The 23358-nt window shown below is 43.2% G+C and overlaps 1 protein-coding gene across 2 annotated transcripts in view; it reads right to left on the bottom strand.

Moving 5' to 3' along the window:
• Positions 1-23358, bottom strand: part of NALCN (sodium leak channel, non-selective) — a 345519-nt gene that overhangs the window by 56753 nt on the left and 265408 nt on the right. For both annotated transcript variants that reach the window (XM_073348939.1, XM_073348928.1), the window contains 2 exons: positions 22282-22423; positions 1902-1975 (listed from right to left, as the gene is read on the bottom strand). In XM_073348939.1, coding sequence (XP_073205040.1) covers positions 1902-1975; positions 22282-22423 — 216 coding nt within the window. The remainder of the gene's footprint in view (positions 1-1901; positions 1976-22281; positions 22424-23358) is intronic.

The following is a 23358-nucleotide window of genomic DNA, read 5'->3' on the forward strand; positions in this document are numbered from 1 at the left end:
GAAAGCACCTGGTGGTGAATATACATTAGGACTGCTTCTTCCTCTGTCCTGTGAAACTGTCCCTGAGGGGGGATTCCAGGGTCAAAAGTTCCCTTGGAAGCATAGGTTCTGCAGATACCATGCTCTGTCCTGTGAAACTGTCCCTGAGGGGGGATTCCAGGGCCAAAAGTTCCCTTGGAAGCATAGATTCTGCAGATGCCATGCTCTGAAGGGACAAGTGGGAGCAGGCTGCTAGCAAAGCAGAGACGAGGGGGATCTGTGTGGCTGCCCCTTGCAGTGAGAGACAGATAAATTACCAGGAGTCCACAGGTTCTGAAAGCAGAACTGCAGACGTCTTCTGAGGAAAGGAAACCTCACTATTGTGATGGAAGAATTCATAGGAAACTCCGTGCGTTTCAATTGTACAGTTTCCTTTGTTCTACATGAGTTATTCTTGCATCTGAAATAATGGAGCCTTAAAAAGATAAAAGCAGCCCATGAGTGGATTTCCTATGGGATACTGTCTGAGCTGAACTTTGAGCTGACTGACACTTTGTGTAACCCCATTGGAGTCAGTGGAATTTCATGATTATATATCAGCAACCTGTGTGTTTTCGTCAAATGCTGCTGAGAAGTCAATACATAAAAATGTATTGTAAGGCTTTTGACTAGCATGCAGAAACTGCTTATTTCTCCATGGGGCAACTTCTATAAAACCAAGAGACATTTAGGTAATTGAAATGCTTTAAAAAAGAATCCTAAGTTTTATTTGCAATGAATACTTTTGGCCTTGCAGTCACATCTTGACAAAGCATAACCAGCTGAATTGCTAATTGGTCACATTTACCATAGTTTTTAACGAAAGCTAAAGTTGTGTTAATCTCTACAGCACTTACTGTAACTTATTCTTTAGGAATATTAAAAAGAACAACAAAAGGTGGCTGCTATAATTTTTCTCAAATTGCATGTAATTACGAGTCACTTTTCAATCATATTCACAGTTCAGGACTTGCACTGAACTGTAATTTCATACTGGAGTGCTCTTCATAAAGTATTTATTCTCATTTCACAACTGTATTTTTCTAATCAATTATTCCTGATTTGTACTGCTATTTCCCTATTAGTGGTAGTTTATAAAATATACTGTAGGTGTGCAAGCTTTGATGATACACGACTGTAGGTAGCAACAAACTAATGATCTATAAATTGTTGGCACAGATTTAATATATAATTTGAATGTTAATAATTCTAATTTAAACAATGTAAAACAAAAACTGGCATGAAAAGCTGAAGAAAGGTGAGAACTCAGGATAACTTGATGACATGATTCTTGCTCCTCTGAAACGCATAGGGCCAGGACTGTGTATCCTTTCCTCATGTTGCTGAGCATGTATTGGGACTACTTTTGCATGTGATCACCATTGTAAGGGGTCCACAATCAGTCCCACACAGTTAATAATCTACAGGTTTTCTTGCATAGTTTACTTATGTGTTTGGTAGGAGTACTCCACTTGGGTTCCTGTGCAAAGATTGTGTTGGAATTCCCAGGCACGAGTGCAAAATAGAAGTGCTTTTTAAAAGTGATATTTTGGTTAACTCTAAGGGAAAAGGTGGAAAAAGCCAAAATTTGACCCCATATTATAAAACATGATCTCTCTTTTGCCACTGTGTTCATGAATAATATACCTTAAGAGCATGTTATCATCAGTTATTATCATTTACACAAAGAGGTAAAAACGAGCTGTGTTTTTTAATGCAAAGAGATACACTGGCACAAATATTAAGCACACACTGTAAACTGACTTAATACTTTAGCACTCATGCAGAAGAAACAGATTAGAAATAATTCATTACTCATTAATGAGATCCATTTGTCATCCAAAAGATAGAAAGCATCAAATCAAATTAACCCTATTTGTTACCTAAGGATTTTATTGATTGCTGTCTCCTTTTCCAGAAGATTTCTTGCCCTGATGCTGAAAACTGATTTACGGAGCTATAAAATAAAACAAGACAGTGCAATTTTAGTTGCTATATAGACAGTAATGGTTAAGTGCATTGACAGACCAACTGGTCAACGCATTATGTGATACACGCTTCCACATAAAACACATGTTCATAGACAAGCATAAATTACAACATAGTGGCCTCCATCATAAAATCAACATTTTCCCCGCGGCTCTGTCATTGATCTCCTGTTGATGTCTCCAGGTGAGAAGAGGTGGAAAATGATCAAAGTGGCCTTTTCCACAAAGTGCAGACTGATTCACTGCTACTCCAGTGATGCCTGAGGTGCTAGCCTCTTTCTGCCATTGCCAGTCCACCCCACGCTTTGGCTGCTTGTAGAAGAGGAGACACGGTGAGCATCAGCATCTGATCTTCCCTCTAGCATTCTTGCATTGGTTACCTTGCATGTCCTATATGCTTCCACCCCCGCCCCATTCAGTTCTCCTCTATTCTGTGCTGGTACTGGGCGAAGACATGGAGAAAGTATAAACACCTGATCTGCTTATCACTGCCATTCCATTCTCACTGAACTGCTTCCCACAATGGAGGTAAGAACATAAAGACTTTCTGAGCTGCTGCCTGATCTGCCTGGCCCCCTGCCCTGGTCATCTGTCTCCAAATCCTGGGCTCTACTGCTGTTTCCAGGCGAGGAGAAGGAGGCAGCATAAAGTCCAGCTTTCCTCAGTGGCTGAGGAAGCCAGGCCTATCCTTTCCAAGTCTCCTTTCCCCTGCTGTGCTAGTTTTCAGTGAGAGAGGACTTGATTAATTAGACCATTTCTATAAGCAGACATTTTTCTTTGTTTCTGATGTTTGCTTGCTTGCTCCTAGTAAATGCTAGGCATATCTTGTAAGGATTATTTAAGCCTTCCTGGAGATTAGGATAAAGGCACAGACATACTACAAGAAAGAGGTTGTCAAGCCCAAGCACTGAACTGTTGGGATTCCCCTGAGACTTCTTTCCACTCAGCTTCGAAGAACTCAGTTTGACTCCAGACTTCGTCACTCATGTATATTTATTGCATACAGCAATGCCACACTAAGATGATTAGACTCAAACACAGGGCACATCACAGACTCAAAGTTACATAGAAACCCTCTTTATATACATTTACACATCTCAGTGCATTTACTATACATTGCATCACACATTTTGGGACTGGTTTGGTTACTTTGTAGGAACCATTCCCTGTACAGCATGCTCTGTTCATGCACATGTCCATGTTCAAAATACTCTTTACCTCATTTTTAAATTCCCAGTGTATTTTGTCCATTGATATCTTGTTCTTTGTAAATGGTTCCCTTGGTATTTCTGCCACTTACCTTAGCTAGTTCAGACATTCTGTCTCTTAGCTCATTGGCCCCTTTACCTCTCTTAGCACAAACATTCTGTTTTCAGCCTGCTGATCTTTTTATTTCCATAATCCTGTCACTCATGTCAAGCCAGGCCTACATTCAACCGTCTTTATTTTTCTTTTTTATATTAGCATTCATTTAATCCGTATCATAATCCTGCCTTTTTGTGCTCTCTTTTTAAAGTTTACCAGGCAGGAACATATTCCCAAGGCCACAGTAGCTGTAATCATTTTAACCACTATTAAAGGCTCAAAGTACTAACCAGGGAGGTGCAAGCTCACCTTGTCTGGTACAGCCCACCAGGGTGTTTTCACTGTTGGTACAGTATTATCCCAGTTTCCTGTTGCTCGGCTATTAGTTGGGCTCTATTTTCCATTGTACTGAATCATTGGTGTTAATGGACAAGGGAGGTCTAGGTGAAAAGAGATTGATCACCAGTGACTCCCATTTGGTGTTGTCTGTTACAGCCTCTGTCACATTCTCCTTAATCTGCAAACTTGGCCATACGGCATGGGTTCCACCCTGAGTCAGAGAGCTGAGGTTCAGACAAAATCCATCCAGGCTCCCCTGGCATGGTGTTGTCCCCATCGAGAAGCTGTGATAACTGAGAGCACATACTGTGTCTCCAGGCTATACCACTTCCTTTACTCTCTCTTTAACGACTATTCGGGCCCAACCTCCCTCGCTTGTGGTCTTGCTCATTCACACTGAACACTCTCAGAACCATTTGTACTTGATTCATTTACAGCAGGTTGTGCTTATTTCCTCTTCTCCTTGTGTTGCCATCGTCACGCTGGGATAATGCTGTTTATGGGTCCCATTCTCTATTGTACACATGCTGTTAACATATGCCAAGTCTTTAGGGACCCCTATCCCTAAAGGAATAGTGATTATAACTGGCACAGTCGAATTGCTAATTTCATGTGGTTCCTAGGATCCACATTCTAGCCTAGCAATATTGTAAATTCCTTTTCCCCCTAATGAGGTCCATATAAGTGTGCTGTTTAACTATCTTGACCATTCCCCCAGTTGATTTTTTTATTTCTTGAATAAAATATTTCCTGAATGCATAACAAGTTTAGTACCATATATGCTGCATACAATTGCTTGAGAAACATTATTGTTATGTAATGAATTAAAGTATTTAAAGATATATGAATTCATTTAAAAGTTTGCGCAATGGAGTACATATTGCTAATAACTGACACCTCCTGTTGCAAAGTTAAAGAACTAATCCCTCCTCCTTTTTCAATGGCTTTACCAAACTAATCAGTTAGTGGGTTAATTTTAAGGTATAATCCCTCAATGTCATACAAATTACATAAGGAGACCCCAACTCCAGTGCCACCCAGTATGGCTGCCACTATGTCCTTTTTGGCTCTACGGTTTCTGTATCCTTGGAAATATGCCTCCCACTGGATTCTGCCATAGTCAGATGTGTGCCCTGATTCTGTTGCTAAACCATGTTTTACTATGTGGCCCAGCAGGTTCCAGGTGATCTGCAAGTAATGAACATTTTAAATAGAGGAATAAATCAGAACTGAGGAATTTATCTATTCCTGCACCTTTGATGAACATGGGGCTCCAGGCATCTCTCAAGACTGGATTATGTCAGCTATTTGGGAATCATTATCATAATCTCTAAGTAATCATTAGAGAAAAATGTAGGAGTTTCTAGCAATCCCAACCCTATTTTTGATCAATCTGAAATAGTATCTTTAGGCACATCTCTTTAAAGCTATTTATTACAGATGGACCAGAAGTTGGGCTTGTTTCATTTACCTGTATGTGGCCTAGGGATATAGGCACAAGGTCTTCAGAAGACTATAGTTTTTGGAAGTAAAAAAACAACTGAAGCAGCAAGTATTTTTGTTTCCAAACTGACTCTGATTCATGGTAAAACTTCTTTATTTTCCAGACTTTCTATGCCCTCAAAATACATTAATATATGCCAGGTGACCCTAAAATGTTCACTGTTTTGAAAGATTCTATCATTTCTTAAGCAAAACCATACTGCTGAAATGCATAATATCATTGAAAGCAGTAATTTGTTTCCCACACAGTTGCCCTTTTCAAGTGTGGATATTATATGCTTTGTACGCTCCCGTCCCAAGCATGCTTTTAACCTGTGCAACCTAATAATAAGGTTGATTATTTTTAAGAATAATTTTTATAAAGTAAATTACAGCTACATTTTCAAAGCATCATACTTTTGAGACTTCATCATCCCAGAAAACCTGGGAGATGTGCATGAAACATTTCAGGACCATCATTGTCTTTTTGAGGAGCTTGGTGTGTATGTTCCCCAAAGAAGTTAAACTAAATGTTGGGATTGTTGAATATAGAAAGAACTGGAAGTTAAACAGGAAATATTAGTATGTAATTTAAGTTATAACTAAACTGGCATCACAGAGACTTGCTGGGATAAGTCTCATGACTGGAATATTGGTATAGAGGAGTATAGCTTGTTCAGGAAGGATGGGCAGAACAAAAACAGAGGAGATGTTGCATTTTACATTAAGAATATATACACTTGTTGATCAGTTGAAAATCTCTGCGTAAAGATAGAAGGGTTAAAAATAGGGGTGACATCATGGTAGGGGTCTACTATAGACCAACAAATCAGAAAGAGGAGGTGGATGAAGCATTTCTAGGACAAATAACAAGAATACCCAAAACACAAGACCTGGTAGTACCCAGTAGTACCAGACATCTGCTGGAAAAGTAATGCAGCAAAACACAAAATTTCCAGTAAGTTCTTGGAATGTATTGGGGACAACTGTTTGTTTCAGAAAGTGGTGTAAGTAACTAAAGTACAACCATTTTAGACTTGATTCTGACCATCAGGGAACAATTGGTAGCAAATCTGAAGTTGGAAGGCAATTTGGGTGACACTGATCATGAAATGATGAATTTATGATATGAAAGAAAGGAAGGAGTGAGAGAAACAGAATAAGGACTTCAGAAAATCAGACAAATGCAGAGAACTGGTAGGTATGGTGCTATGGGAAGAAAATCTAAGTGAAAAGGGAGTTCAGGAGAGCTGGCAGTTTCTCAAGAAGATAATGTTAAATGCACAACTACAAACCATCCTGAACAGAATACTAAGAGGCCAATATAACTCCATCAGGAGCTCTTTTTAGTGACCTGAAAATCAAAAAGAAATCCTATAAAAAGTGGAAATATGGAAGAAATGCGAAGGAATAGTACAAAAGAATAGCACAAGCATGTAGCGACAAAATCAGAAAGACTTTGGCACAAAATGAGTTACACCTAGCAAAGGACGTAAAAGACAATAAAAAAGGTTCTTTAAATACATTAGGAGCGAGAGAAAGATGAAGGAAAGTATAGGTTCTCTTCATAGTGGGGAAGGAAATCTAATAATTGATTACATCAAAAAGGCTGAGATGTTCAATGCCTAATTTGGTTCAATCATCATTAAAAAGGTTAACTGTGATCAGAGACTTAACACAATTAATATTAACAACAAGGGGGAAGGAATGCAAGGCAAAATACAGAAAAAACAGGTTAAAATATTTAGATAAGTTGGATGTATTCAAGTCGACAGGGCCTGATGAAATTCATCCAAGGGCTCTTAAGGAACTAGCTGAAGCAATCTCAGAAATATTACCAAATATCTTTGAGAACTCATGGAGGGTGCTTGAGGTCCAAGAGTCCTGGAGAAAGGCAAACGCAGTACCTATCTTTAAAAAGTATAACAAAGAGGACCCGGGAAATTACGATCAGTCAACCTGACTTTGAAATCTGGAAAGATACTGCAACTAATTATTAAACAAACAATTTGTAAGCATCTAGAAGATATAGGATTATAAGGAACAGATAGTGTGGATTTGTCAAGAACAAAACCCACCAAAAGAACCAATTTTCCTTCTTTGACAGAGATACTGGCCTATTGGATGCGGGGAAAGAAGTAGACTTGATATATCTTGATTTTAGTAAGGCTTTTGACACAGTACCACATGACAGTCTCATAAATGAACAAGGGAAACATGGTCTAGATGAAATTACCACAAGGTGGGTGCACAACTTGGGGAAAGACAATACTCAAAGAGCAGTTATCAACGGTTCCCTGTCAAACTGGGAGTGTGTATCTAGTGGGATCCTGCAGGGGTCAGTCCTGGGTCTGATACCATTCAATATTTTCATTAATGACTTGGATAATGGAGTGGAGAGTATGCTAATAAAATGTGCAGATGATACCAAGCTGCCAGGGGTTCGGAGGGCAGGATTAGAATTCAAAAGGACTTTGACAAATTGGAGAATTGGTCTGTCTATCAAATTCAATAAAGGTAAGTGCAAAGTACTTCACTTAGGAAGGAAAAAAATCTAATGCATAACTACAAAATGGGGCATAACTGGATAGGTGGTGGTACTGCTGTAAAGGATCTGGGGGTCATAGTGGATCACAAATTGAACATAGGTCATCAACAGGATGCACTTGCAAAAAAGGCTAGTGTCATTCTAGGGGGTATTAACAGAAGTGTTATATGCAACACACAGGAAGTAATTGTCACACTTTATTCAGCACTGTTGGGGCCTCCGCTGGAGTACCCTGTCCAATTCTTGGTGCCACACCTCAGGAAAGCTGTGAACAAACTGGAAAGACTCCAGAGGAGAGCAACAAATGTGGGAAGAGATTTAGAAAACTTGATCTATGAGAAAAGGTTAGAAAAACTGGGCATGTTCTGACATCAGAAAAGAAGACTGAGGGGGGACTTAATAACAGTCTTCAAATAGGTTAAGGGCTGTTAGAAAGAGGACTGTGATCAATTGTTCTCCACGTCCACTGAAGGCAGGACAAGAAGTAATGGGCTTAATCTGCAGCAAGGCAGATTTAGTTTAGATATTAGGAAAAACTTTCTAACTATAAGGATAGTTAAGCACTGAGATAGGCTTCTAAGGGAGGTTGTGGAATCCCCATCATTGGAGGTTTTTAAGAACAGGTTGGACAAACATCTGTCAGAATGGTCTATGTTTACTTGGTCCTTCCTTAGCACAGGTTGTTGTAGTAGATGATCTCTCCAGCCCTACATTTCTCTGATTCTATAATACCTGCTATACGTATACATCAGTAACAGACTATTCTGTAAATCAAAAAGAATTCAGATTTATTGAATACTTGTAACAGATCTGTTTCACATTGGGATGTGGATTCATAATATTGTGTGTATATATATATGTGTATATGAGTAAGTGCGCATATATAAAAATATATTTTGTGTGCATCTTGGTTTAATGTAATTCTCAATAGTTCATCACAGGTTTAGTGGATTTATGAATATGGTACCCTGTTGTGGATTTAGATATAATTGAGACTGCTGAGAGCAATGGCAATTTTTTGTTTGATTTTTTTCTTCTAATGTCGATGATTACCAAATGTAGTAACTGAAGAACTGAATTATTTTCCTGAAGTTAGGAGTGGGACATAATGACAGTATTTCCAATATTGGGAGGTATTAGCTGTGGACATCTTAGGCCCCGATCCAGCAAACAATTACAAACATGTTTAACTTTATGTGCTGTGAGTAGCCTAATCAAAGTCAATGGGACGATTTAGACCATAAAGTTGAGCATGTTCTCCACTAATGGCTATGGTGCCTGTATGCATATGTAATTCTCATTTGCAACATGTATATAATGCTATATAAGCGGTGACTTGTCTATATACATTAAAAGTTGTGTATACCTAATCTGAGCACAAGCAAAAAATGTAGACCCAACTCTACAAGTGCACCTCTGAAGATTTGGCCAACAATATCTGGGAGGGACAACCTTGAGGAAGAATTCTTTAGAAGTGCCCAAATTATCCATTTCTCATATTTAAAGGCAGTATCTGAGATTAAATCAAGTATCAACAGTCAAAGAGATTCATCAATTTCAGGTACCAATGGGCCTACTAGAAAAAAACCTTATTCAGGAAAACATTGCAGTTTTTTACATATTAAGTATTTTTTCTTAAGTTATTTTATGTATTAGCTAATTAAACCAAGATGTTCCCAACTTCAGTTTCCAAATTTACATAGTGTCACAGACAAAATGCTACAGTATTGTAAGTGAGAACATACAATTGGGTTTGATGATTGCCGTTTCATTTAATAATGTCTTCATGTGGCATGCTGGTATATAAGGAGTGTGGCAATTAAAACTTGTGATGCCTGCAGAGTTCCTGAATCGTGTAGAGGAAATTATTAGTAGCTTTAATGTAGAAAAGACAATACTTGATCACATGATATAGATTTAAGTAAGTGTATTATACTCTATTAAGCTTATTTTAGGTTGTACCAATTTAGCCTGCTGTTTTCTTTTATTATATATTGTAAAGTGCTGGGAAGACTCACTAAGTATATGGTTATTCATTATTTATTTCTTTGTTATGTATGCAGCTCATAAAGGTGCACAGTGCAATGACTACAGTGTTATATAACCTTTTATTGTATTGCATCATTATTTCTTAGTGGAAGACAGTGCCCTGCTTTTGCCTACAACATCTGATTATTGTTAAATATGTTCTTAAGAACTTTTGTTTTAAAGAACTCCTACAGGTTACTTTAATCGGAGTGGAGCAGTTGTGACAGGTCAGCAAACCACTCTTACAGCTTTATCAATAAAAAGATTTTAGATGGATGTCATAGAAAACATACACTACCAGGAAACCATTACCAGGGCTCTTCTTTTGATTCCCAAGAATTTATTTGTGCAGGTGCTGCCTGAGAACAAGGAATTAAGAAATCATTGATATGGCTCTAATGTTTCTTCAACAAGTGCTGGCACATTTCACTACTATCACTGACAGAGTGGATTTAAAACAGCCAAAATTACTCGATGCATCTGATGAAGTGAGCTGTAGCTCACGAAAGCTGATGCTCAAATAAATATGTTAGTCTCTAAGGTGCCACAAGTCCTCCTTTTCTTTTTTCGATCCTGATAGTGAGTCTGACTTTTTATTCTTTCATTTTTCTTAGGAATCGTCAGTTACCCAAAATGCATGCAACAAACCATTGTAGCATATGCCAGTTAAAAAAAAAAAATTACAGAGCAATATTGCTCTGCAGTGCCACAAGCTGCTGGAAAAGGGTATAGCACATATTTTAATGGTAAACAATTTTTTTTAATTTTTAAAATAACCATTGTAAAAATCCAAGGCTGTTCTTCCTGGATAAAAAGATTTAGTTCATGAAATAAAAATCAAGGCATCACAGGACAATACTGATTTATTAATTATGCTAGATCAAATCTAATGATTATGGGTCAGTTCCTCAGCTCATGTAAAATGGCATAGTTCCATTGACTTCCTCTGAGGATCAGGTCCAGTGACGTTAAATATTGCAAACTACTGAATAGTCAGATTTTTCTACATTTATATATCTTAGCAAAATTTTCTAGTTTACAGAGAGAATTGCACAGAAATATCTTTTTTATATTAAATTTTACAGAGCCAGGGAAAGTGCAAATTATATTGTATTAATTTTGATATTACAAAATTTGATGTTAACAGAAGCATGAAGGTTAGTGCAGGTGGGTGTTTTGTAATAAAAGACCTGGATTCATAGTGGACAGTGAACTATAAATCCCTGGAATGTTTTGGGGACAACTGATAAGGTAGATGTAATATACTTTTCCATGGTAACCTTGGAACTTTTCTTCTAAACCTGACGAGTTTGCAGTTATGTAATGTTAATAGCAATGCAATATTTTAAACGTAATTATTATTTCCCATCTGTAGAACCATATGGAAATATTTTTCTGTTCTATCCTAAGGAATGCAAGCAAGAAAATAACATCCAACATGTGTGTTTTACTTGGGAGTTTGGCAGATGACAAGTGGTGATTTAATTTATATAGCATAGCTGAATGAAGAGCTTACTTTATATTATATCTGTTAATTAAAAATATAATCTGTATTTCGGGTGAAAACATGTATGAGTTCATGTAATATATCAGCATAATTTTCAACAAGTAATGAGAAAAATCTTATGTCAGTTTGGACAGAAACTAGCTAATAACTCAATGTTATTTCCCTGTGCACTGACACTGGCAGGGCAAAGGTGCTTTAATGTAAATGAGAATCTGGTTCTAAGGGTATTGGACACGCATAGCTAGTGTCATTGTAGGTGACAAAAGAAAGCGCTTGAAAAGTGTAAAGTGATGCAGCTGATCACATTTACAGTGTGTTGTTATGAAATGCAAAATGCTGGTCCTACTGACTATAATTCTAGGCCTAGCTTGTAATAAACTTCCTTCAGTTACACCTACTGTTCCTCTCTATCTTTCATCCTACCTCTCTCCTCCCCTTTAACTGCAAAGTCCTAATACTTGCTACCTGGATTTCCTTTCCTCCAAATTTTACTTTGATCCCCTCTCATCCAGCTGCCATCCTCTTCTCACCAACCAAAGCTACAGATGAATGACTTCATGACCAACTGTCTTGTAGCTAAATCAAAGATGTACCTGTCTGCCCCTTTCCCGTTTCTTCTCATACTCCTCTTCCTCCCATCACATCTACAGCAGATGTTCTGCAATACCAGTGGTTTAGATATTTCAGTTAGAAGAACTGAAAAAAAATGTCTACATAGAAAAGTAGCCATTAATGAGAAGTGAGGTGTAGGGTTCAGATAACTATTTTAGGGAACATTATTATGTTTTTTTAGAGATTGGTGAGATGATACAACTTCAAGTTGTCAGGGTTCCACCCCCCCTCTGAACTCTACGGTACAGATGTGGGGACCTGCATGAAAGACCCCCTAAGTTTATATTTTACCAGCTTAGGTTAAAACTTCTCTAAGGCATTAATTCCTTAGACTGATACTGCTGTCAGCACCAAGTGATTTACACAAAATATTCAGGGAACGGTCACTTGGAATCCCTATCCCCCCAAAATATCCCCCCAAGCCCTTTCACCCCCTTTCCTGGGGAGGCTTGAAAATAAACTACCAACCAGTTGCCTTTGCAATGTGAGCACAGACCAGACCCTTTGTCTTCAGGACAGTGAAATCAATCAGGTTCTTAAAAGAAGAACTTTTTTTATAAAGAAAAAAGTAAAAGAATCACACCTGCAAAATCAGAATGGAAGGTAACTTTACAGAGTAATAAACAGATTTAAAACACACAGAGGATTCCCTCTGGGTTCAGCTTCACAGTTACAAAAACAGGAATGAAACTACATCTGTAGCATAGGAAAATTCAGAAGCCAAACCAAAAGATAACCTAACGCATTTCCTTGTCCTACTCACAGTTTTTGTTGTTTTAGATGGATTATTCCAGGTATATTTTCAGGAGTGTGACAAAGTTCCTCCTCTGCCTTGGTGGGTCCTGCACTTTTTGGCGGATTTGCTCGCCTCAGAGGTTCATGGCAGCCCTCAGTTTGGCCGCTTCTGCTAGAGGCTCAAACCTGCCATTCATTCAGCTAACCTCATCACTGGTCAGCATGGGGGAAATGGAGAACAATCCCCGCAGTCTCTGTGTCCCACCTAGTGGGTCGGGGACAAGTCAGATCCCTTTCCAAATTAGACCGTCCCTTCTGGTGTTGCTCACAGACCAGGTAAGGGTCATAAAAAAATAAGGAGTGCAATGCAAGCTCATTTTCCCTTTAAAACTGGAGAAAATCCTTGAAGGGAAATAAATAACTCTGATACTGGGAAGATTTATTATTTGCAGTCTCAACTTTACAGGAGACCAAAGGAGATAAATTGTGATTCACATTGTCGTGAATTGCATGTCACTTTGGTATTGAATATAAATGTCAGTAAGCTCGTCACTACACTATAGAGATAAAACAAAAGAAAATTTCTCAGGTGGAAGTAAGCAAATATGTAATATAAATTAAGTGCTGCCTATCAAGTCAGTAGGGGTGGAACACAGAAATGCTGACATAATTCAAAGAGAAAATGGAATGGCTAGACACATTTCAGACACCACAAGGAGGAGGTATGGGGAAGAGCAACAACATTGAGCAGAATCTTGTCTTTTGGTTCCAAACCTGACTTTTGCACTGTCAGTGCAAAGAAGAGGTGAAAAACTGCTAAAGCCATCACGGTCTCATCAGTAGTAGTAGGGTACATTCTATGAGGCACTGGTATCGGTTAAATAGTTATGTTTCTTTTTGACACAGGAATGTAAAGTATACATACAATATCATTCCATGCTTGCTTAAAGGAAACGATATTTTTAAGAAAATTGGTTCATACAGATGAGAGGTTGCCATGGAAACTAACTATAGCAAGCTACAGTAATCACTCTGACTAAATCCTACCTAGTGCTCTCTTGCTTCCTGCGTGAATGTGTAAACACTCAGTTTCATGCAACATCTGACCAGACATGTTATTTATATTTAATTCTACCCTTTAAGTCATCAGAAAAAATGGTTACTTACCTTCTCATAACTGTTGCTCTTCGAGATGTGTTGTTCACGTCCATTCCGCATTAGGTGTGCGCGCACCGGAAACTTTTTCCCTTAGCGGCTCCCGTTGGGCCGGCGGGGCCCCCCGAGTGGCGCCACTGCACCGTGCACATCTACCCCTGCTGGCCCGACCCCCTCCAGTTCCTTCTTGCCGGCGACTCCGACAGAGGGGTAGGAGGGTGGGTGGTGGAATGGACGTGAACAACACATCTTGAAGAACAACAGTTACGAGAAAGTAAGTAACCGTTTTTTCTTCTTTGAGTGCTTGTTCACATCCATTCCACATTAGGTGAATCACAAGCTTACCTCTGGAGGAGGGTAGGAGTCACGGAACAACTGCTTGAGGACCGCTCTGCCAACTACTGCGTCCTCTCTGGCCTGCTGGTTGACCCGTAGTGGGTCATGAAGGTGTGCACCGAGGACCAGGTGGCTGCTCTGCAGATCTCCTGGATTGGGACCTGTGCCAGGAAAGCCGTGGAAGTCGCCTGCGCCCTGGTGGAGTGGGCCATGACCGCCGGGGCCAGAATACCTGCGAGCTCATAACACGCCTGGATGCAGCTCGTAATCCAAGACAAAATCCGCTGCGCTGACACTGGGAGGCCTTTTATCCTCTCGGCTACAGCCACAAACAGCTGTGCGGATTTGCGAAAGGGCTTGGTGAGCTCCAAATAGAACGCCAGTGCTCGACGCACATCCAGGGTGTGCAAGCTGCGATGACTCGGGTCCGTATGGGGTTTCGGGAAGAACACCGACAGACAAATGTCCTGGCCCAAATGGAATTGGGAGACCACCTTAGGGAGGAACTTGGGGTGCGGTCGGAACTGCATCTTGTCCTTGTGAAATACTGTGTATGGTGGCTCAGAGGTGAGGGCCCTCAGTTCGGACACCCTTCTGGCCAAGGTAATGGCATCCAGAAATGCCACCTTCCAGGAAAGATGGAGGAGAGAACAGGAAGCAAGGGGCTCGAAAGGGGATCCCATGAGTTTAGAGAGGACCAGATTAAGGTTCCATGGAGGGACTGGGGGGCCTGAGTGCAGAAACACCCTCTCCAATCCTTTAAGGAACTGTCCCACGATTGAGTGGGAAAACACTGAAGCGCCCCAAGAACTCTGGATGGAAGGCGGAGATGGCCGCCAGGTGTACTCTGAGTGAGGATGGGGCTAACCCTTGCTGCTTGAGGTGCAGGGAGGTACTCCAGAATGGCCTGCACCAGGGCCTAACACGGCTGCACGTGTCGGGGTTCACACCAACACGAGAACCTGTTCCACTTGGCCATATAGGTCACCCTGGCAGAGGGCTTTATACTGCCAAGCAGAATCTGCTACACGGGAAGGCAATACTGGCTCTCCAGGGCGTTTAGCTACAGAGCCTCCACGCCGTCAGGTGCAGTGACTGCAGGTCAGGGTGGAGAAGCCGCCTGCCGTCCTGCGTAATGAGGTCCTGGTGTAGGGGCAGGACTACTGGGGCCTCCACCAACAGCTCTAGGAGCAATGTGTCCCAGTGCTGGTGGGCCCAGGCTAGGGCGATGAGGATCACTGCTGCCCTGTCCCTGTGCACCTTGAGTAGGACCTTGCGTACGAAGGGGAGTGGGGGAAAGGCATACATCAAGCTCCCCCTCCACGGGATTGCAAACACATCCGCGAGTGAGCCCGGGCTGCAGCCCTGGAACGAGGAGAACCATGGGCACTGGGCGTTGGCCCTGGTGGCAAACAGGTCTACCCAGGGAAACCCCCACCTGAGGAAGAGCAAAAGCATGACGTCCACCCTGAGCGTCCACTTGTGCATACGGTACGACCTTCTGAGGGAGTCCGCCAGCTCATTTCGTACCCCTGGGGGATAGGACGCCTTGAGGTGAATTGCATGGGCTATGAGGTCCCAGAGGAGGAGAGCCTCACGACAGAGTGGCGAGGAATGGGACCCACCCTGTTTGTTTATATATAACATGGCAGAAGTGTTGTCCGTCAGAACTGTCATGCTGTGACCACTCAGAGTGGCATGAAAGGTCTGGCAGGTGAGACGAACCGCCCTGAGCTCCTTCACATTGATATGGAGCCACCGCTCTGCTTCGGACCACAACTCCTGTGTCATGAGGACCCCAGGTAAGCCCCGCATCCGTGGTCTGATGTGTCTGTCACCAGAGTCAGGTCCAGCTGTGGGGCAGTGAAGGGGATGCCTTTGCAAACCACGGGCTGGGAATGCCACCACCACAGGGAGTCCAGCATGTCCCTTGGGGCTGTCACTGCCAAGTCCAGGAGGTCCCTGCCTGGGCGGTACACCTGAGCAAGCCACGCCTGCAGAGTTCTGAGTCTCAGTCTGGCATGCCTGACCATGTGTGTGCATGCTACCATGTGGCCCAGCAGCCGCAGGCAGCACCTGGCCGTTGACATTGGAGACTGGTGCAGGGAGGAGACCGCTTGCTGGATAGCCTGGAATTGGGATAATGGAAGGCTTGCTCTGGCCTGCACTGCGTTCAGGACCTCCCCTATGAATTCCACTCTCTGTGTGGGTATGTGTGTGGACTTGGGGACGTTGACCAGGAGCCCCAGCTCGTGGAACAATCTCAGGGTCACCTCCACATGGCCCCGCACTTCTGCCTCGGATCGACCTGCCAGGAGCCAGTCGTCGAGGTACGGGTACACCCGGATTCTCTGCCTCCGTAAGAAGGCCGCCACTACCGCCATGCACTTCGTGAACACCCATAGGGCCGCAGCTAGACTGAATGGGAGAACCGCAAACTGGTAATGTTCTTGGCCCACGGTGAAGCGTAGGAACCACTAATGTGCTGGGTGGATGGCGATATGAAAGTACGCATCCTTCATGTCGAGGGCTGCGTACCAGTCCCCCGGATCCAGGGAAGGGATGATGGTGCCCAGAGAGACCATGTGGAACTGGGTCTTGACCAGGAACTTGTTGAGCCCACGCAGGTCTAGGATGGGGCGAAGGCTCCCTTTGGCCTTGGGGATGAGGAAGTACCGGGAGTAGAACCCCTTCCCTCTTAGGCTGTGTGGCACCGCTTCTACCGCCCCCGCCTCTAGCAGCAAGCGGACTTTCTTCTCTAGGGGATGCTCATGAGCGGGGTCCCTGAAGAGGGAAGGGGAGTGAGGGGGGGAGGGAGGAGAACTGCAGCGAGTACCCATTCCGTACCATGTGTAAGACCCAACAGTCTGACGTAATGTTGGACCACACACGGGAGAAACGGGACAGGCAGTTCAGGAAACAAAGGGACGGATCCACTGATTGGTCTGGTACGCTGTCCTCGAGCGCACCTTCAAAAGCCTGACTTAGTGCCTGGCTGGAGTTTGTGCTGGCCTTGGTTCTGGCCCGGCACGTTATTGTTATTATTGTTGTTGCACCGTCACCTCTTATCCCTGCCTCGCCTATAGTAAGGCTCATGCCTATGGCGAGGCTGGTACTGGCGTTGAGGGGGAGGCTGCAGCTCAAAGAGCTTGCTCTGGATCGCTGGGGTGTGCATATCCAGCGACTTGAGCATAGCTCGGAAGTCCTTGAGGCTGTGCAGCCTCGTGTCTGTCTGGTCTGAGAAGAGCCCGGACCCTTCCAAGGGGAGGTCCTGGAGTGTATTCTGGACCTCAGGGGGCAGGCTTGACTCCTGGAGCCACGCCTCGCGCCTCATGACCACCCCTGACGCGACTGTTCTAGCTGCTGCGTCTGCCGAATCCAGGAAGGCCTGGAGAGAGGTCTTGGCTACTGCCTTGCCCTTGTCCACCAGGAACTCCTGTTGGGAACCTTGCGGAAGGTTGTCCTTAAACTTCCCCACCGCCGCCCAGGAGTTGAAATTATGCCTGTTGAGGATGGCCTGCTGGTTCGCAATCCTCAACTGAAGGCCCCCAGATGAGTACCCCTTTCTGCCAAAAAGGTCCAGGTGTTTTGCCTCCTTGGCCTTAGGGGCCAGGGCCTGCTGTCCATAGCGCTCCCTTTCATTTACTGCTGAGACCACTAGGGAGCATGGACTCGGGTGGCAGAACAGGAACTCATAACCCTTAGATGGGGCAAAGTATTTACGCTCCACTCCTTTAGCCGTTGGAGCGCTGGAGGCCGGGGTCTACCATATGGTCTTATAGTTGGACTGAATGGTCTTAATGAGCAGGAGCGCTATTCTGGATGGACCTTCGGGGCTCAAAATGTCCACCATGGGGTCCTCCTGCTCAACCGTCTCCTTGGCCTGCAACCCCAAGTTCTGGGCGACCCTGCGCAGCAACTCCTGGTGGGCTCTATGGTCTATCGGTGGAGGGCTGGAAACCGTTGTACCCACCACTGCCTCATCTAGGGATGATGAGGAAGTTACCTGCTGCTCGACCCCCTCTGGCTGGTCCTTCTGCTCCCCTTCTCCCATAAGAGGGGCCTCCGGCTCGGGCCAGGGCGGGAGTCCATGGGAGTCCGGTCTCTCTCTCTGTTTTATCCTGGGGGGATGCTGGAGGCCTGGATGCTGTAGCCTCCGGCACCGTCTGGTGATGCGGGGACCGGGACCGCTGCACTGAGTAACTTGCCCTGAATGGGGGCCCTTGGCACTCCTGATAGGCCCAGGGGTTCCAGAAGGGCCAATGGCCTGGTGGCCCCCATTGGGGTTGCCAGCCCACCTGAGGGTCCCTGCTGTCCGGGGCCTGGTGCGGGTAGCTATAGTGGCTGGAGTCGGCACCGGACTGCGGTGATGCCGATTGCGAAGGCCACGGCGGTGCCAACGATCTGCGCCGGTGGGAGAACGAGCGGCTCCTGGCTGAGCGGGAGCGGTACCGGTATCCCCGGGACTGGGATCTGGACCGGGACTGGGACCGATACTGGCGTTCCTTGGACTGGGACCGTCTGCAGGAGTCCTCTGGCGAGGGCTGTCTCAACTCCTCCAGGTGCCGGTCTCTGGGTGGTGCCAGAGAGCGGTGTACCCTTTCCGGTGCTTCCTCGCGCCGACCCACTCCCGGTGAGGTGACGCGACCTCCTTCTGGGCAGTTGGTAACTGTGAGTCCGCGGAGTTGGAGCTCGACCAGGACCAACTCCAGGAGTGGTGCCGGGACGGTGTCCTCGAGTGGCACACCATTGCCGGCTTACCCCTCGACAGCACCCATGGTGTGGGTGCTGGAGGGTTCTCCCTATGCGGGAGGGGGCTCGCCGCCGACAGCTCAATGAGGTCCTTTTCAGCCTCAAAGGTGCCAGGCGTGGAGGGCTGATCCGTTACGCCCTCGAGCCCATTGTCCGCACTGCGCTCACTTAGGTCTGGGCTCAGTGGGGCTTGTGCTGCCAGGACCTCCGGTGTTGGCACTGGTACCGTGGCCTTCTCGCGCTTATTGGTGCTCAGGGCCTTGGGAGGCGCTAGCCTCCTGTGCGGGGAATGACCGCGCCTTCCTTTTGGCTGCGAGGGGGGCTGCACAGGGGAGGATGAGCGGTGGTGGGGCCTAGCCTGGTGCTCTGGAGCTGACAGTTCACGGTGCTTAGCTGGTGCTGGACCTCTTGACGGCTCCGGGGCACTATGCACCGAGGAAGCCTGAGCCGGCGTTGGGCGCTCCGGACCCGGTGGCTGCAATGCAGCCTTCATTAACAGCTGCTTTAAATGAAAATCTCTTTCTTTCCTTGTTCTTGGCTTAAACGCCTTGCAAATCCTACACCGCTCAGTTTGATGTTTGTCCCCCAGGCAACATAGACACAAGCTGTGGGGGTCACTAACGGGCATAGGTTTGCGGCACGTGGCACAATGTGAAGTCGCGGGCCTGTGGCATGCCCCGTGGCCCGGGGCGGGTGCTGGAAGCCTGCAAGCACCTAATCACTTAAGTGTCCACAATACAGGTATGTTAACTAACTGATAACAGCTACTCTGAAAAGGCTAAGGGACTGCTCTTCTATGAGAGAGAGAGAGAGAGAGAGGGTGTTCCAACGCCACCACGGATGGTAAGAAGGAACTGGAGTGGGTCGGGCCGGCAGGGGTATATATGCACGGCACAGTGGTGCCACTCAGGGGGCCCCGACGGGAGCCACTAAGGGAAAAAGTTTCCGATGCTCGTGCACACGGCGCGCACTCACCTAAAGTAGAATGGACGTGAACAAGCACTCAAAGAAGAATTTCATGATTTCATAACTAGAGTTGGGTGAATAGCACAAAAATAATGTGTGAATATTTGTTTCAATTCAAAACTGAAATTCAGCGTATCCATATTTGCTATTATAGCTGGCTGAATAATGGGAAAAAACAAATATTTTATTTTTTTAAAATTGCAAAATCTTATTGAACAAACTGTTCAATTAATATGTTCACAATTTATGTGCCCATCGCCATGTGTAATCAAGACGGGTTAGTTTTGCATACTTGGAGAAACAAGAAATAACGCTCCCATTTAGCATGGTACTTGAGCGTGTGCATTTCCGTAAACATGTGAGTAGTCCTCTCAAGTCAATAAGACAACCCACATGTAGTGGTACCAGTAATATTGCTGAAGTACCTTTTGGAACTGAGGCCTATATGATTTGTTACACAAGAGTATTCTGTAGGAAAATCTTTGTTTCATTACTATTTCAAAGGATAGCATGAAAGCGCTGTGCTTAAACTAACCAAATAACTTTTAATTAAAGGACTTTCAGAAGAAATGTGAACACACTTTGCTCTGCCCACAGTACTAAAAGTTCACATGGTGAATGCGCTTCTCACTATATACAAATTGTCCATTCTAAAGGAAATGATAGTTTTTGTGTTTTTGAGTTTCTTATATAGCAGGAGTCAGCAACCTGCAGCACGCGGCCCAACAGGGTAATCTGCTGGCGGGCTGCGAGACATTTTGTTTACGTTGACCATCCGCAGGCACGGCCCCCTGTAGCTCCCACTGGCTGGGAATGGTGAACTGCGGCCACTGGAAGCTGCGAGGGGCTGTGCTTGTGGACAGTCAATGTAAATTACCTAATTAGTCAATTACCCTGATGGGCCGCGTGCTGAAAGTTGCCGACCCCTGTTATATAGGTTGCATTGCTGTAAAATATCATTGTGATATCAGTAGCATGCAGATCATTGTCAGGGGCTGTAAATCAGTTTCTATTCTGTGTTAAAGGAGATCTGCAATGTTTTTAATTCAATACATCTTTATTTTTACTTTGTTTAATAGGTACAAGGTTACTGCCATGTGATCACCAATCTCTTGCTCACAATCCCAGCATGCTCAGGGCATGTGATATCTGTAACACCTAATCTTGTTATTGGGGGGAATAGTGGAGACCTGTCAATGGAGAATAATATAAAGCTATATTTTTCAGTACTAAGTGGTTTACTATTACTTTTCACATATGCTTACACTCTCGACTGTTTCTGATATCACCCGCCCAGCCCATGTTAGAATGTACAAAAACAAATTAACAATTAAAGGACATTAACTACTTACAAGAACAGAGAAAGAAGTGAGAATATTAAAACTGAGGTGAAATAACAGTGATATTTATTTGCACATTCAGCTGCCCTTTGTAAGGTCAGGTGGTTACTGTTTGAAAACACTACAGTTCATCTTTAATATTTACCTTCACCTTGAATTATTTAGATTTGCATTGATTTTCACCTTGTATATTAACCTTCACAGTACAATTCACCTATAATACTAGGTTATTCAAGTTTTCAGCCAAAAGAGCTTGAGCCTAAGTTTCCTGCTAAAAGTTAATGGGCAGATCCTCACTTAGTGTAATATGGTGTAGCTCCACAGACCTCAATGGACTTGGGCTCATTAACACCAGCTTATGATCTAGTCCAATATTTCTACTCCTCTACTTGGTGCGGATAATTTTCACCCATCAGAAGAGCTGATACTTGTCTGCACTTTCTCCTGATTGGTGCCAGATGCTTTATGGCACTCCAGTTTGGATCAATTGGTACTGTAAAATATAGGATTTGTTGGCTATGGGAAAAGGTATTTGCAGGAAACAGGATAAAAATGACCAGTATTTTGCATCTTGGTTACCTTTTTCTTCACCATGCTCACGTGGATACCCAGGCATACTCTAGCTTCTCATTCTTTGTACCCTGCCAACCCACTATGTTATTTGAAGCTTATTCTGTTTTCCCTTATTGTTGTAATGCATGCACCAAATTTAGGCAAACGTATACCAACTCATATACATGTGTATTGTACCAGTTCGGCGGGGAGCCTTTCTGCGTTCAAAACAACAAGGGACCAAATTTGTAAACATCAGGAACTGTTTGCTAATGATTCACAGACATAAAAAGTGACTTGCACCAAACAGATTTTAAAAATATTATGCTCAGAAAAATAGATGCATTTAAAAAAAAATTACACAGCAGATCCTCAACTTCTGTAAAATGGCATAGCTTAACCAAAGTCAAGGGAGCAATGACAATTTAGATTAGCTGGGGATCTGGCCCTATGTTAGACAACTTAAGTTAAACGTAACCTTTTACAAAGCTCTTAAATACTTTAGACTGTTTCCTGATATTTCTGAAATTTTGACAGATTGTACAATTTGCAGCGTTTCCTCACACTATATATTTAAAGCAATGAAGAACATATATTGTCTTATACTCTGGTATTTACCTTTTGGTCAATATACTTGTTTTCTTCAATTGCAGATCTTTTGGAGTGGTCACATGAGGAAGAAGATGCCGAAGGGAGTCTTCGCAATAAGCAGCTTGTATCCTGCTGCTGACGATCAATAAACTGCTTCATAAAACTTTCCCTTGCAAATAAGAAAAAGATATCACATTTTGTTGCTAAAAATCCAGAAAGAGTTAATCCATGTTTTCTGTAATATGTCACAATTGGTTACTGCTAAGATAGAACAGCAGCAAGATGGAAATTGATGGGGTACTGGATAGTACATACAAATAACAAAGATGACTAGATTTAGATGTAATTATTAAAAACAACAATTGAATTTGGTGCTTTCATTCAGTTTCAAACAAAAGTGTTTGTTCTCTTTCATAATACAGTCTTTTATTTGATTTTTAAAATGTAACAATTAATTTTAATTTTATTGACATCAGATAAAGCAGTTTAAAGTTTTTTCTGAGTTTATAATACAAATTGCTCATTAAAAGCAAACCAAAGACTGATATAATCCAAAGGATGCATACTTTCGGCAAGAAAATCAATTTTTCAAGAGTTCAAACAGCATCTGTTCATGTAACAGCCTTGAATGCCAATTTTAAGGTACTTTGACAATTTTATACTTCACATATGCCATGTTTTGATTTTTAAATTATTTTTGTTTACAAGAAATACACATTTATTTTTCCACATTCTAAGTTCTATAGTTATATACTGAGTGTAACCAACTCTTCTCTGGAGTGATAGTTCTACACAGTACAACGAATTCATTTTAAAGATTTTATTCTTCTGTCCATAGCTTGATGTTTTTTTTCCGATGGCTAGCAGCAACACTAGGTCTCAATTACCTACCCACATATACATTTGGAAAAACACAGGGAAAAAAAAATTACAAAGCCAACAAAGATCACGGATACACTGTTTAAAAAAGAAGCAAAAACTCAATATGTACATAATCGGGGTTTTGGAAATACAATATGTCTGATCTTTACCTTAAAATTTAACAGTGTTTTATTTTAATCCCTCAGAGGCAGATATTTTGGCCTGTACCATACCTTTTGCACA

The sequence above is a fragment of the Lepidochelys kempii genome, chromosome 1, assembly GCF_965140265.1.
Source record: "Lepidochelys kempii isolate rLepKem1 chromosome 1, rLepKem1.hap2, whole genome shotgun sequence".
In the NCBI taxonomy this organism is placed as follows: domain Eukaryota; kingdom Metazoa; phylum Chordata; order Testudines; family Cheloniidae; genus Lepidochelys; species Lepidochelys kempii.